Genomic DNA, 17,437 nt, shown 5'->3' with positions numbered 1-17,437 from the left:
CCCTTAAATATTCCGGGACCGGGTCCAAAAGTACCACCTAGACCCTCCTGTCAACGCCCCTGAGTGTTGCCATCTCATTGATGGCTAGAGTATGAAGGGGTAGTTATAAATGTTAAAAAACACATTGCCACTCCATATTGTAAATTGTAATAACAGTTTTCAAAGAAATTCGCATGTTTATAACTTTACAATGCTTTACACAGGATACGTTTTACAAAAATATTTTGCTCTACTGTAACTGCATACAAATCAAGTCAAAGACAGTTCTTAGAGGAATATTCAACAAACAAAGACGAAATATTAAATAAAGCACGAAATGTGGAAACATATGAGATTACTGTTTATAATCATTCTCGTACTACTTGAAATCAACCCACAAGCTGTAAACTGTCAAACAACAACCACACCTATAAGCGTAACAACAACCAAACCTGCAACCGAAACAACAACCAAACCTGCAACTGAAACAACAACTGAACCTGCAACCGAAACTACAACCGAACCTGCAACCGAAGCAACAACCGAACCTGCAACTGAAACAACAACCAAACCTGCAACTGAAACTACAACTAAACCTGCACCCGAAACAACAACCGAACCTGCAACCGAAACAACAACCGAACTTGCAACTGAAACTACAACCGAACCTGCAATCGAAACAACAACCGAACTTGCAACCGAAACAACAACTGAACCTGCAAGTGTAGCTACAACCGAACCTGCAACCGAAGCAACAACCGAACCTGCAACCGAAACAACAACGGAACCTGCAACCGAAACAACAACCAAACCTGCAACTGAAACAACAACTGAACCTGCAAGTGTAGCTACAACCGCACCTGCAACCGAAACAACAACCGAACCTGCAACCGAAATAACAACCGAACTTGCAACCGAAACAACAACCGAACCTGCAATCGAAACAACGACCGAACCTGCAACCGAAACAACAACCGAACCTGCAACCGAAACAACAACCGACCTTGCAAGGGAAACAACAACAGAACCTGCAAGTGTAACAACAACTGCGCCTGCAACCGAAACTACAACCGAACCTGCAACCAAAACAACAACCGAACCTGCAACCGAAACTACAACGGAAACTGCAATCGAAACAACAACCGAACCTGCAACCAAAACTACTACAGAACCTGCAACCGAAACAATAACCGAACTTGCAACCGAAACTACAACCGAACCTGCAACCGAAACAACAACCGAACCTGCAACCGAAACTACAACCAAACCTGCAACCGAAACAACAACAGAACCTACAACCGAAACAACAACCGAACCTGCAACCGAAACAACAACCGAACCTGCAACCGAAACTACAAACAAACCTGCAACTGAAACAACAACCAAACCTACAACCGAAACAACAACTGAACCTGCAACCGAAACAACACCCGAACCTGCAACCGAAACAACAACCGAACTTGCAACCGAAACTACAACCGAACCTGCAACTGAAACAACAAACGAACCTGCAACCGAAACAACGACCGAACCTACAACCGAAACTACAACCGAACCTACAACCGAAACAACAAACGAACCTGCAAGCGAAACAACAACCGAACCTGCAACCGAAACAACGATGGAACCTGCAACCGAAACTACAACCGAACCTGCAACCGAAATAACAAACGAACCTGCAAGCGAAACAACAACCGAACCTGCAACCGAAACAACAACCGAAACTGCAACTGAAACAACGACCGAACCTGCAACCGAAACAACAACCGAACCTGCAACCGCAGCAACAACCGAACCTGCATATGAAACAACAACCGAATCTGCAACCGAAACTACAACCGAACCTGCCACCGAAACAACAACCGAACCTGCAACCGAAACAACAACCAAACCTGCAACCGAAACTACAACCGAACCTACAACCGAAACAACAACCGAACCTGCAACCGAAACTACAACCGAACCTGCAAGCGAAACAACAACCGAACCTGCAACCGAAACAACAACCGAACCTGCAACTGAAACAACAACCGAACCTGCAACCGAAACTACAACCGAACCTGCAACCGAAACTACAACCAAATTTGCAACTGAAACAACAACCGAACCTGCAACTGAAACAACAATCGAACCTACAACTGAAACTACAACCGAACCTGCAACTGAAACAACAACCGAAACAACAAACAAACCTGCAACCGAAACAACAACGGAACCTGCAACCGAAACAACAACGGAACCTGCAACCGAAACAACAACCGAACCTGCAACCGAAACTACAACCGAGCCTGAATCCGAAACAACAACCGAACCTGCAACCGAAACTACAACCGAACCTGCAACCGAAATAACAACCGAACCTGCAACCGAAACTACAACCGAACCTGCAACCGAAACAACAACCGAACCTGCAATCGAAACAACAACCGAACCTGCAACTGAAACAACAATCGAACCTGCAACCGAAACTACAACCGAACCTGCAACCGAAACTATAACCGAACCTGCAACTGAAACAACAACCGAACTTGCAACCGAAACTACAACCGAAACAACAACCGAAACAATAACCGAACCTGCAACTGAAACTACAACCGAACCTGCAACCGAAACAACAACCGAACCTGCAACCGAAACAACAATCGAACCTGCAAGTGAAACAACTACCGAACCTGCAACCGAAACAACAACTGAACCTGCAAGTGTAGCTACAACCGCACCTGCAACCGAAACAACAACCAAACCTGCAACCGAAACTACAACCAAACTTGCAAGTGAAACAACAACCGAACCTGCAAGCGAAACAACAACCGAACCTGCAAGTGTAACAACAACTGAACCTGCAAGCGAAACATCCACCGAATCTGCAAGTCAAACAACAACCGAACCTGCAACCGAAACAACAACCGTACCTGCAGGCGAAACAACAACTACGACTGAAAGTGAAATAACAACTACACTTACAAGCCTAACAACAACCGAAACTGCAAGCGAAGCAACAACTATGCCTGCAAGCGAAACATCAACCGAACCTAAAAGTGCAATAACAACCACACCAGAAAGCAAAACAACAACCGAACCTGCAACTGCTGCATCAACTACGCCTGAAAGTGAAACAACCACGCCTGCAAGTGAAACAACAACTAAACCTGCAAGTGCAACAACTGCAACTACGCCTGAAAGTAAAACAACTGCTACTCCTGTAAGCGTAACAGCAACAACCAAACCTGCCGCAACTACAACCACTCGGCCAGGAACAGCTGAAGAATCTTCAAATAAGTGTCCGACTGAGGGTAATTATTGTACAGATCCATTGACGTGGTGTGATGATTCAAAAGGATTTCCTTCTTGTTCGTGTATCCCAGGATTTTTCAACAGTTCAAGCAATCTCTGTGACAGAGGTAATCTATGTTTACAGTAATACAAATTTGTCAGGAGATATTTGATTTTCTTGAAGTTAAAAGTAATTACCATTTTGAACTGAAATTACATTGTTGAGTTGTGAGCACCATGATACGACCCTAAATAAGGCACCGATTTGACACCTCCCAATTGCATGAGACAATGTCTTTGCCAGGACACTTACCATCCCTGAAAGTGGACATGTAGCACGTTTTGTTATCTTCCCATCATCTTAATGTAGGCTATATCTTCAATCAAAGGGCGTAAGCCTGGATTCGACGAAAACTTTTGTCCAAGTGGAGAATTGATTAAATTATTTGACATCCGTTGATATCATTATTGAACTGCTGCTTATTGATTTTATGCAATAGCTTGCAAATGTTCAGTAACAAAAAACAAAGATAAGGAGAGCAAGCCAGAAGGTAGTAGCCTACAGGCCAATTACCTCATTAACAATAACTAAGCTACATGAGTGAAATTCAGGTTTGAAGCTAACGACGTCTCTTAGTAAAAGGTTTATTTACCTTGTGGTAGGTCTAGTACAGATATTCAACATATTTTGCTTGATTTAACCGGTGAGAAATTTCTTTTTTTTTGGATAGGTCTAAAATTTTAACGAGCCTATAGCTAAGTACATAATAAAAGTGTAAACTTACAACTGTACACCAAATGAAGCATTATTGCAGTTTACGAATTGTGTGGGGTCAAAGCTGATTATTTGAAGCAGTAGTTTCTAATCTAGGGACAAAAGATTCCTCAAAAGGGTCTGTGAAACGTTCTAAGGGGGGTGTCTTCGTGATTTTAGAAAAAAAATGTAGCCTCTTATCATTTTTTCTACTAAATTTCATGTTTGGCTACTAATGAGTAATTTTGGAAAAATTTTACCCATGGTTACTATTCGAAAGTTAAAGGTCATCAAGATTAGTAATTCTTTACAAGGGTTCAGTAACTAAAACCATTTGGGAACCACTGATTCAAAGCGTTTGAAGCACATACTTACTAATTCTTCACCAGCCAATAATACTTTTTTTGTAATATAGCCTTGCAGTTTGGAGGGAAGCTTTTCCTCTTTGTAGCTAAGATTGTGAAAAGAGCCACGAACAACGAAGAGGAAAATAATGTCATTGCTTTGGTAAGATTACGCATTACATGCAACTGCCCAAAGCTGGGTTCTTGATATTTTATTAATTCTTAAGCTTTCGACAAAACTTTAACAATACATATACCTAAAACTAACTTTCTTTTACAATTGAAAGCTAGAATTATTTTCCCTGTCCATAACCAGTAGTGGTTCCATGGAGGATGATCTACCTTCCTTCAACACTAAAACGTAACTTTATTCACGATGTATTTGCAAAGTCGAGTTTATGTACACCTACACATCATCATGTTTCGTTGAAATTGCTCACCCCTTCTTTAAGATACTCGCTGGATCCTCTCTTATTCAGAACATAAAAGATTTGTTTAGGTGGTATCGTTATAATTTGAAAATTTTTCACTCATTCAGTTAATTTGTTGATCGGCATTTTATTTATTCAAAGTATCTTGTTTATTTAAAAGTTATGCTAAAGCTGGGGCCCAGTATATTATAGAGTTTCTAAACTTGTCATTAAAATTAAACACTCAAGTTTGTACCCATATTCAATCCGTTTAAAGATGAAACTTTTGTAATGTAAAGCAAAACATATACTTTAATGTGTAATTTGTTTCTGTGTTTTCAGCTGCAAGCTGCATATAATAGTTCTGAAGGGTTTCTCGAAGTTGAAGTAACAGATGAAGACCCTGTCAACGTGTGGAACTATCAGTTGTACTACGATGTTAAGTCTAATGCAAATGAATCATACGTCTCCACAACATTTGAAAGATATTTAGACGACAAAACTGTAAGTATACTTTCAAAGCTGCAGATCTCTTATCATGGCTAAATATTTTTTGGTGTCATTGACTCTTTTTTTGCTTATTTTCAGACTTGTGACAACACTTCCGACACTTGCACTTTCCTTTCGCTAACTATTATGAAAAACGAATCCATAGAAAATGCAGGGAGTGAGTAATTTAATACAAATAAAGTGATGTATTTTTAGTATTTTAAACTTCAATTTTCAAGCTACTGTTTGGTAACTGGTAAGTCATTGCATTGTAATGGGACCCTAGTCCATGCTAAACGTGTTATAATAAAATGGTTTGTTTCAAGTTCATATTTCAGTTATTCTACGTTGGCTATCCTTTGACAAGTATAGATACTTTTTGTATAGCTACTTTTTGTCTCAAATTATAAATCGAAAAATTACTTAGATCACAAAGAATATAAATCAAACAGTATTCTTAGTATTTTCTTGATTCTTGAACTTCAGTTATATTTTTGGCCGAAGTGCATCGCCAGGTTGTGAAACCTCATAAGAAATAGTTTTATGCTTTCGTTTATTGTAAGTTTTTACATTCCATCTAATGGTTTTGCAATTAATTTGATTTTCAATGATACTTTTTTTAGATGCAGACAGCGTTGTATGCCAAAGTTACGACACAGGCTATTGTGATGAGATAAGTACAAGCTGTGTTGTCAATGAAGGTGTACCTAGTTGCACTTGTCAACCAAATCACGTCGCCATAATAGGCAATGACAGATTTTGTGCAGGTAACAGACAACTTCTATAAAAAGTTACACTTGTTTGCTTGGATGGGTGCGTTTTAAAAGTACAATATTGTTCTCAATAGCTTTTGTTCATTTAAACATTTTTGGTGAAATTAACATTATGAAGTAGAACTGCTTAAAATTTTCACTCTGTTTGTTTGGTGCCCAAAAACAACAAATAAGGCGTTGGATGGTATGATGGTGTTGCTATGAATGATGGTTTGATGATGTTGTTATGAACTTAGGAAATAGCAACCTCCTTCGAATTATTATTACGTCGTTAGGAGTTAGTTATTGGTAATTAAGTATTACTTCAGTCAGCAGATGTGAAAAAAAAATATAAGGGGAACCAGAGTTTCAACAAAGCAAAATTTATAAGATAAAATGGACAACGTAAAAAGTGTTCCAAATAAAACAATTTGGCAAGATATGTGAAGGGCTTGCTCGCGCTTTTTTTAAATATACATATTGAATTACACATTTCATATTAATTTGTCAAACACCAATTTCCTTAGAAGCTTGAGTGTCACGTTTCTGTTTAAAATATTGATGTCACTTTTCAAACAAATTTTTTTGCGGTCACAGTAAGATCTCAATAATTTATTTATTCAAAGTTTGTATAGTGCTGCGCAGTTTTTAGTATTACTTTAAAAGTCCGTCTGAGGTGCCTTTGTAGGGTTTTTGCCTAGCTGAAGCCCCCTGTGTAGGGTTTTGGCTATCTGAGTTTGTCTTTTTAGTTATTTAAAGGATAATTTAATCTGTCTAGTCTAGAGGTATGATTAGGCTACCTACCAAAATTAAACAAATTAAATGTAATATTAAATATATTTTTTATTAATCAATTTTACAAGTTCTTATTCGGAAAATTGAGAAATATGTCTAACCAATCTAGTTTATTGCGACGGGTGTCTGAAGAGCGACATTCTCCCGTGGTGAATTTAACCTTCTTGTTCTAGCGTCGTTCAGTCTGTTCTCTTTGAAGTCTGTCTCTGAGTGTCTGCATTTTTCAATTCCCCGCTTATTTCATAATATTATACCGGTAGTGCCTTTTTATGATATCGTGAGAGTTATGAAAGCGAAACCGGTTACATTGTTATGTCGCTTTAGAAATACAGATCTGGTGAGCTAAATTCCGTGAGAGTGGCATTTGTTAACAGGAAGCGTGACCTAAGTTCCGTGAGAACAGAATTTAGGTTTTGAATTTGCAGCGTTGAAATGCATTTTGCAATTCTGATAAGTTTCGCTTAAATGTTAAAATATAAATTTGTTGGTTAAAAACATGGTACATGTTACACCTTGTCCTTCCTCTACAGTAGCTGTGCAAAGCACATTTGTGACTTAACCCAGTTGAGTGGTTAATTGATTTACTTCAGAATAGTGCAATGTTTTCTTAAATTATGAAGTGTGCGTAAAATATTTTTTCCTTATAAATACGCTGATAATAATCCTGCACGGCAAATGTCTCCGATTAAGTAAAATGTGAGAACAAAACTATTTTACAAAAAGAAAATTTTTTTTACATTTTTTCTCTGTTTTTTTTTGTGAAGGAGGCACGTAGTGACCAAGTGCCCTTCTGAATCCGTTACTGATTCGGTTAGCTTACTGCATTTTAAAACAAAATTTAGTCTCAATTTCCGTACCTTCCAAATCAAGAAGCCGTTAATGTCCGTTGAGGAGAAGGTCGACAAACGGATACGAGGATTGACTTGTCTCAAATTTCATTGTGGCACGAAGCAATTAAATCCGCTTTTGAGATTTTGCTCTCTACTTCGGTAGCACAATTTGTTGTTTCTGACAGAACACAAGGGTCGACTTGCCTTTGCTGAGCAACCCAACATCGAGAACTCTCACTGTGAGTCAACGTCGACCAACGGGTATGAGGACTAGTCACCCTCCCCCCATCTTAACCATATTTGTATACAATATAATTTGAATCTTTCTCTATCTGTTCCGTCGAACTTAAAGTAAGCTTACACACATGACAGCATGGAGACTTTGATTTACAAAAAAACAAACTTCATTTAGCCTGCTTTTTGTATTATCATTAATGAAATAATAAAAATATTTCAAAAGTTCAAGCACTCGGCAAGCTGGGTATTTCACTTTTTTAGCAGCTTCTAAGCACCACTCATAATAATAGTCAAATGCTCACACCATTCTTTGTATGACTAAGCGTAGTTACATTTTTAGTAAACAATTCTTTCATAGGTTACATCATTATTATATCACTGTGTAACATAGTTTCACTTAACATTGATCTATAGTTGTTTTTTAGTTATTTTTACTATAGGTTTAGATATTTTTCCTCTTTTAAAAACTCTGGAAAATTATAAAGAGCTAATATATTCTTTATCTTTATCTGCATGTATAATCAAGATATAATTTACTGGTCAAAAGTGGGAAAATCCTCTATAATTTACTGGTAATTATTTTTGTATCAATTGTTCAGTTTGTGCTTTTCAGTCCGGAGTGTCGTTACAGTTATAGTGCATAGTCAGATTTATCTTATAATTTTCATTTTATGTACTGTATGCTGCAAGTAATACCTAATGAGGACACACGTACGTGGCGACAACGTTTGAGTTGATTTTTAATTATGCTATACCTCTTTGTAAAAAAAACATGTTAAACCCTCTAAATTAATTTGTTTTGTTTGTCTATGGTTCAACAAAGCAAACTCTCTGCCAAAGTTTTATCATCAAGATACAGTATATGCTAAAGCCACTTACAGGAGCGTAGATACGGTGTTTAGTTCAAGTGGTTTTTCTATTGTGTCGAAAGACTGCACAAATATATTTTGGTGTGGAAAGATAATGTAGATGACGTAATTTCTTTGTAATGTGTAGGCTATGTAAATACAAAATATAACCCACTGTAAACTGATCTTTCACCGGCTAAAGCTTCTTCTTCTTTCGTTTGAGACTAGATCAAATTTCAGGGCAGGTGGTGGAGAGCCAGGTGAGTGTAGCTTCGTCCAGCGTTGCTATACCATGCGTTCCATTTGGTGCCTTGTAGATGGGACATTCGAGAACGACATGGTCAGCAGTTTGTTCCTCCGCGCCGCATTCGCAGGCCGATGAGGGAGCCAGACCCCACTTGTGCATGTTGGAATGGAAGCGACCGACTCCGGTTCGGATTCTGTTGAGCTTGACCCAAGTCGGCCGAGGAAGGTCCATACCAGGGGGGCGCGCCACCGGGTGGGGCATAAAACCATGTAGTTTGGTGTCGGTGGCGCACCATGCTGCATTCCAAGTGTCTTCCATGAAGTGTGCTGCGCTGATGGCACGATCGCTGAATGGTTGTAGTAATTCAACAGCAGCTGGCACAAAGGGGTGTCTTGACTTTAGTTGCCGGGGAGATTCCTGAGGTGGGATGTTGAGTTTTGCATGGAGCAAGTGGTCAGGATCCCCCGCCCGGCGAGCCAGGTGTATAATGGCTCCCTTTCGGCGAAGCTCAGCAGGTTGGATGCCTGCAAGGATTGGAAAATACTCTGTTGGAGTTGGGCGCAGGCATCCAGTCACAATTCGCAATGCGTCGTTGATTGGGCTGTCGATGAGGCGGGTGTGGGCACTGCGGCACCAGGCAGGGGTGCAGTATTCAGCAGTGGAGTGAACCAAAGCCAGGGTTGCAGTGCGCAAGGTGTCAGCACCTGCGCCCCAAGTTGTGCCTGCCAAACGTCTCAGCAGGGCGACGCGAGATGTCAGCTTTTTGCGTAGTGACTGTAAATGGTGACGGTATGTGAGTGACCTGTCAAGTGTAACCCCAAGGTATGTTGGTTCTGGGCAGGGCGGCAGAATCTTGCCGCTAACGGTCACTTTCAGATCACGTTTTGCCTCCCTGTTGTTGAGATGGAAGGCTACCGTCACAGTTTTACTTTCGCTGAGCTTCAGTTTCCATTGATGGAGGTATCCAGATATGGTCGTCATGTCTTGGCTCAACGTCGTTTGTAATGATTGCCAGTCTTTCGCAGCGTGCAAGATGGCCAAGTCATCAGCATATGCATATTTGTGAGATGTTGTTGATGGTAGGTCATGCGTATAGACGTTGAAAAGGAGGGGAGCCAAGACTGATCCCTGTGGGACACCGCTTTTGAGTCGCCGCAGTCTACTTGGTTTTCCGCTTCCGGTGGTAAGGGTAAAACTCCTGTTGTGGATGAGTTCCATGATCATTTTGACCATGTGCCTGTCAGGGAGTAGGCGGAGTAGCTTGTAGACTAGGCCACGGTGCCAAACAGTGTCATAGGCTGCTGTTAGGTCGATAAAAACAGCCCCCGCTTTCTTTTTTGCCGAGAAACTCTCCTCAATATCCTGAGTTAGTAGTGTGACTTGGTCTACAGTTGACCTCCCGTGTCGGAATCCAGCTTGTTCGTTGGGAAGCAGTGGGTCAATTATTGGTTCGACACGGGCGTAGATCAGTCTCTCAAGGATCTTGAAAGGGATGCAGAGCAAGGAGATGGGGCGATAGCTCTTTGCATCGTCTAGTGGTTTGTTTGGCTTAGGGATCGCGACGACCAGAGATCTTCTCCATACTTTAGGAATCTTGAGGCGGCGCAGGCAGGACGACAGGAAATCGCATAACCAGGACTTTAGAATATAACCAGCGTGGATGATAAGCTCTGGACATATCCTATCTGGACCAGGGGCCTTACCAGGTTTTAGGTGCTTGAGGGCAGCATTGAATTCGCTCCGTGAGAAGGAGCTAGAAATGCTCTCCTGGTCAGGTGTGTTGATCTTCCAAAGCTTTGTCACTTCTTTGGTAACAAACCGATCGGAGGTACGATCACACGGCTTATATATCCCATTTTTTATTACCTGTGATGCGATCTTATTAGCAGGAATGGGACATTGTCGGGGTGATTGTCTTGATCGTCCCGTAAGGTTATTGAGTGTGCTCCACGCTGTACGGCTTGAGTGCGAGAGATCGATAGATTGGATGGTCTCTGTCCAGCGTTCTTTTCTTTTTGCATCGAGTCTTTCCAGAAGAGCCTTGGCGGCTGAGGGTGCTGTTTGACCATCTGAAGAGCTAACAAAAGATTGATAGAGGCGCTCGCACTCTGCATCCCAGCACGGAGTGTAGTTACTTCTACGACCGCGAGGGATGGCTTGTTTGGCACATGTTAAGATGGTGTTGCAAAAGTCCTGGTAGGCCTCGTCCACATTGTGACAGTTAGGTGGAGGTAACTCATTTGTAAACTTGTTGGTAAGGAGGCTAAAGCGATTCCAGTCGGCTTTACGAAAGTTCCACCGCTTGACTGGTTCACTCGGAATTGGTGTCTTGAGCGGTATTGCGGTAATGAGAGAAGGTCGGTGTTGGGACCGAGGGAACTTCTGTAGCACACGTCTGTCCGGAAGCTGATTGTCGTTGCCAGTGCTAGCAAAGGCCATGTCTGGGTTTGTTCCAGTGCCCCCATCGCCCGGATGTGAAACTGGCTTCGTCTTTGGGGTTGTACAGTGGGGCATAGTTGTTATTTGATGCCCAGTTAGCCAGACATGCACCAGAAGGACTGGTGATGCGGTATCCCCAGTCGACGTGCTGGCAATTAAAATTGCCAGCATAGAGGCAGGGGTGGGGGTACACTGGGATGGCCGTCGGAGTGAATGGCGAGGGAGGTGGCTTGTAGATATTTACGATTTTGTAGCCGTTGACGTCCACACTTAGCCATTCAATCTCTGAGTCTGAAGGGGATTGTTCAACCAGTCTCCAGTTCAGCTTCTCGTGGACAAACGTGGCTAGGCCGTGTGTCCTGCTTAGGATTGACCCAGCTAGTGAGTAATTTGGGATCACTAGCCTGTCTGCGCTGTGGCAGTGGGTCTCCTGGAGGATGATGATAAGGGCCTTTTGTTGTTGAGCTACTCTTTGTACGACATCGATTTTAGCAGTCGTAAGGCCTTCAACGTTAAGCTGTAGGATGTTGGGACTTTTTCTGGCTTCTTTCTTCGTTCTCTGGGGCCGAGGGTTTATCCTTTTACCACCCCAGAGACGCCCTGATGTGTCTCTGTTTGTTGTCATTAGCCTGTTTTGTGCTAAAGCTTGATGGAATTAGACATAGTTTTATGTTGTTATTGATATTAAATATAATGCACAATGAAAAATATGGCCAACGACTATTCCCGATTTCACTTTTTATTTTGTTTTTATGTAAAAATTATCTTTGAAAACAGATTTTTTAGTTATTTTTATCGCAAAGCAATATTATTTTTATTGTTACTTTGCCACAGTCAAGGTTTTTAAGCAAATGCAATAAATTTTAGCTGCCTCCCTACTATGCCCTTGTTTACTTTTTGACCTTAGTGTTACCCCGATTTATCTGCACTTCCTTGGGAAAGAAAGAACACAATTAGTACAAAGAAAGAACACAATTAGTACTGCTTTTAAAACCTTTGGTGTGACTCAACCAGTACTCCTGTGTTTGAACCTAGGTCTATCAATACTAGAAGCCAAAGCACGGACTTATAACTCATCTAGAAGCGTAGTCAGAACGATTTTAGCAAATTTAACCTCTTCTTTCAGGCGTGTGTGTTGTTATGATGACTGAATTAATAATGATAATAATAATACCACCATTAATCCAATGATTGTACTATCGCAAGTGCTTTAAAGTGGGTTAGGGTCGAGTTGACTCGATATTCAAATTTTCCTGTATGCTTGTAGGTCATGTTAAATTAATCTTTTGTTATGAATCCATGCTTACTCATCACGAATACTCATGTTAGGGTTTAATATAAAGAAAACACGATATACAGTAGCTGAACATAAACATAGGAGTGAACATTAACATAATGTATAGTTGATATGAACTTAAATAAAGAGATTCTACGCCACAGCTTACAACTAAGATTACATGCAAGTAAAATATCGACACAACTAAAACTGTCAGCTGTATGCATCTACGCTGGTGGAAAACAAATAAAATGTCGCTACAAGTATGTGATTGTAAGCGAGCAAGTGCATGTCTACACTCTACGTTATAGTACCGCAAGGAGAAGCAATAGAATGATTAAAGATTATGTATGAAGAAAAATAAGAATGGTTGGTTGTAATCTACAACAACTTTGTGTTTTTAATTGTGATTAAATTTATTTTTCAGAACGAATTTGTACCAACAATGTAGATTGCAATTCTCCATTTGGCTGGTGCAACCCTGATGCCAACAACAATGTCGGAGCTTGCACTTGTATGTTTGGTTTCGATGGAGATCGATGCAAAAATCGTAAGTTTTTTTTTTTTATTTCAGTTTGAAATCAGTTTAAAAAGGAGTAAAAAAATTGTCGAAACCACTCTGTTTGTTTTCATCAAGCGTCTGTCTAATACGATATCGTATTTTATAGCCTACTACGTGGTCTCACTGTCAAGTACTGTAAGTACAATCATTAAATTATTTCTTTTGATCCGTCTTTTTCAATGAACGCTTATTTTCATTACAGCTTGGTTGTTCGTGTTTGTCATCGTGGCATGCTTTTTTGGAGTTGTCTTTATATTTACTTTGACATACATAATATTTTTGAGAGAAAAGCATCCCAAAATATCTGACAAAGATCCCGAAGAAGATAGGCTGCAGGTAATTTGATCGGATTGCATTAAAAAAGTTTCAACTACCCGCTACAGGCTACATTGAAAAATATCAGTGTCAATTTCAACAATATAATAGCTTTATAAGTCTATAGTATAATGCTTTTTAATCTTCAGGGTTTGCTTCTTCCAGCAAAATAAAACTTAAGTTTATGAATTGATTATTTTATTTCAGAATATGTATGTCAATCCGCGAGCGGTAAGTAGCACTCAGTTGTAACTTCAACTCATTCGCATGTTCATCCAGTATAAGGATCATATTATAAAAACAATGAAGGTCTAAAGTCAACAAAATATTATTTGTTCTGAACTTCTTCAAGTGTTTTTCCAGCAAAAGACCTGATTTGTTGAAATAGTGAAACCACATTTTGTGGAAATTGAATAGTGATCACCAAATAATGTCGCACGATAGTCACTGCCTGTCCCCTGCAAAATTGATTAAAAACGTCTTAGTTTCGCAGTAAGACACACTAGTGTTTGCATAGAATAAAAGATTAAGCAACGCTGAAAGAAGTTTAACTTGCTCTATTTCAAAAGTCATATTTTGGACTTAAGTAGTTCTTCAACTCAGGTCTTTAACTTCTTGCTGTTCAAGCTAGCATGCCATTCAGTTTGCATTAACGTATCAATCGAATAACAGTTAACCGTTATTTGTACGTTTACAGTTTGGTTAATCTGATCTTTCTTATTTAATTACCTGACAGGAGCAACAAAATTTAAGCAGCGTTTATTATAAATACAACACCATTTATATTCAGCACCACCACATCCTCAGTGCAAACTATGCTTTCACAGCTGCTCAGTTTCGAGAGCGCCACTAATTGTGTTTACGTTATCACAGAATTACAATGGGACGAGTTTTAACACTCAAATGCGAGCGACCATGCCTAGAGAGTTGGTAAGTAGCCGGTCGTTTATAGTAACCATTTTTATTTACCTCCACTATTTAGGGATTACATGGGTTTACTTCACAGAAGGAACATATACCGTAGTATGTCCATTGTCCAGTGGCATAGTCAGGTTTTTTAGAGCCCAGCATACAATGAAACGCTTTTGCCCCGTTGTGGAGGGGCTCGGGTTCCAAATAGCGACTGTCAGAACAGCGACTGTCAATAGAGCGACCACACGACAGCGATTAATTAAAAACAGCGACTGTCAATAGAGCGACTACACGACAGCGATTCATCAAGAACTCGATTAATTAAAAACAGCGACCTCGAAATTTGGCCTCCAAGTCAAAACCTGCTGACTGGCATGATATAAATCCAAAAATTATGAAGTCGCTATTATGAAGTCGCTATTATGAAGTCGCCATTATGACAGTCGCTGTTTTGACAGTCGCTATCCGGCCTGGATGCCTGTGGAGGATATGTGCGCGATGAAGCGTAATATTTTAAACAGAATTTTGATTTTCTTGACATTTTAATACATTTGATACTGTCACTTGCATCTCGATCCGTGTTTTGGAGCAGACCAAAATCGACTTTGTGAATTTTGGTCGTAGGCTAGGGCCGTTAGGCTATACTGTAGGCCTATGGCTATTTACAAACACTTTGAAATCCGAATAGACCTACTGTACAGTTATTTTTTTACCTCTTTTCAATGCTGTACAGGTTGCTTGGTTATAATGAAATAGCTCTCATAAGGTTGGCCTCCTGTATTATTTTTAGGGCTACTAGCCTAAAATATTCTTAAAACTACGGTACCGCGTCAAGTCACCCTCATTTGCCGGTCTCTACCATAACGAAAGTCAAAATAACAACTTCCATCACTAAATTGCGCAACGTGTTTACAAGTTACGTACTTTTTTTTACAGAACTTCAATGATTTCTATGACGCATCTTCAACAATGTGAACAACTGTCACTTCAAGAATGGTTTAGCTTATCTATTAACTTATTTAAAGTGCTTCTTTGGTCCCATCATACTTTACTGATTTTGTATTTGCATTTTAAATGCATTGCCCATGTATGACCGATTGTATGCCGAGATCAAGGTGCAAGTGATTTACGCACCAATGTCACTTCATGGTCTTTTTTTTAAGTTTTTGCTTTGAGCACGACTCTTGCGTCTTGATGTCGCTGTACAGTGTACATGTTTGTGTCTTGTAGTCGACTATCTCTTGCGCGCAAGCAATTTGTCGAATTTTTGCTAATCTTGAAAACAGAATACTTGTACGCAGTGCGTAGGAAAAAAAATGTTCGCAAGTTTGGCGACAACTTATAAGTTTGTTTGAAATCCACGTTGCATACAGACAAGCCGCAGTCTTTATAGATACATTGATGTTTTGACACTAACCAGATTTATGCAAGGCTTTAAGGTGGTTAGAAATTTTAGTGCTGTCATACGTCCATTGTATATAATTTGATTTATGACGCTTGAGAACTTTTTTATTTTCTCTAGAGTTCCCATTAGCTGATGCACAAGCTTTTTTGTGGCTAAGATAGGCTACACTGTACTCAAATTTGTGATGCCTGGTCTAAATCTCACCCAACTCGATCGCATTTAAAATGGTTAGGCCTACTTCAAGATGAGATCTCAAGTCAATTTTTATTCTCCCCTCTTTTTATTTTTTTCATCGAACATCATAGCCCTGATCTAGCTCTTATTCCTCCAAGGATGATACTCTTTTCAAAAAATAGTTGTTTATAATCTTTTCTTGTTGCAAAATTTAAGAAAATTTGCGTCAACAATGTTATATGTTTTTTATTTCTTGCATTTGCGCTACTTAAAAAAATGATTTGAAAATCAAAAGCAGTGTAAAACTTTGTTCGTTTTCGTGTAGGCTTAGACTTAGTCAGCGTGTCTACGATTAAAACATGACAAGGAAACTTTTTGTTGTTAGCAAAATTTGGGTGTTCATCAGAATTATTATCTTTTTTTGCAGTAGTTGCAATGTTCATTTGATGAACGTTACAACTAGGCTACTACTAGAAAAGGAAACTTTTGATTTGGGACCCGTGTCATCATTGCATTGCATTGTAAATTTACAGATTACGTAACGCGCCTCATAGTTCCTGTGACATTGAAACGCAAAGTTAAGCTGCAATCTTTCCGTAACTGTAATACCCTTTTTCCACTTTAAGACCATAGTTTAAAGAGAAACTAAACTGAATGTAAATAGTTTCTTTGTATCTAGCTAAATTGCTAAAGTTTACTGTACGAATCAACTAGATGAAAACAAACTTTTAATTGCTCTTCTCCATTCAGCGGCACCTATTGAATGGAATAATTCCCCGGCAACAACACTTCAACAATCGGAAACTTTACTCTGTCAATCTCGGTGACCGGGCCTGCGTCAGTGATCCAAAGCCTCCGCAAGTTATGTGAAACTGCCCGGATTAAGCTCTGCAAGAAGCTTTCCCAGTCCGAGAATAAAGATTGAATCAATCAATTCCAGATGAAAGGAAATGAAATCAAGATAAAAGATTTTTGATAAATACCAAGTATTTTATAATTTCGAATTGTTTTAGAATGTTTTCAAGTTGTTACTTTGGGTGCTATAAAATGTTTGGCCAATACGCTTTAAGATGGCTTTAAAGCGTAAATTTTTGACACTTTTAAATTTTTGAGATTTGAAGTTTTGATGATTAAATTTTTGACACTTTTGAAGTCAAAGATGAAAAATCATAATTGGGGTTTTAGATTACGGGGATGCCAAGCTGCATCTGCTTTCGGCTTATCCACCCCATTAGAAGGGATAAAGTAGTTTTGTTTATAAAATATTGTTCTTTATAGCTTTAAAATTAAGACAAAGTCAAAACTCAAAGTCATTTAAGTTTTTGCTGTTGTTGCTGAACGCAAGCTTGAAGCAAGGCGTAAAAGATTGTCAAATATTGGTCCGGAAAAAAAGCGG

General features: G+C 39.5%; 1 protein-coding gene across 1 annotated transcript; it reads left to right on the top strand.

Moving 5' to 3' along the window:
* Positions 1-316: 316 nt before the first annotated feature.
* LOC145788344 (uncharacterized) lies at positions 317-16,393 on the top strand. The gene is made up of 10 exons (XM_082600121.1): positions 317-3,380; positions 4,422-4,513; positions 5,103-5,264; positions 5,349-5,427; positions 5,873-6,016; positions 13,101-13,223; positions 13,438-13,571; positions 13,758-13,781; positions 14,424-14,480; positions 15,399-16,393. The coding sequence occupies exons 1-10, from the start codon at positions 317-319 to the stop codon at positions 15,435-15,437; spliced, it is 3,918 nt and encodes a 1,305-aa protein (XP_082456247.1). The 3' UTR covers positions 15,438-16,393.
* The last annotated feature ends 1,044 nt before the right edge of the window (positions 16,394-17,437 follow it).

Source organism: Aplidium turbinatum, chromosome 2, assembly GCF_918807975.1.
Source record: "Aplidium turbinatum chromosome 2, kaAplTurb1.1, whole genome shotgun sequence".
Lineage (NCBI taxonomy): Eukaryota > Metazoa > Chordata > Ascidiacea > Aplousobranchia > Polyclinidae > Aplidium > Aplidium turbinatum.
This window is presented reverse-complemented; position numbering and strand designations above follow the sequence as displayed.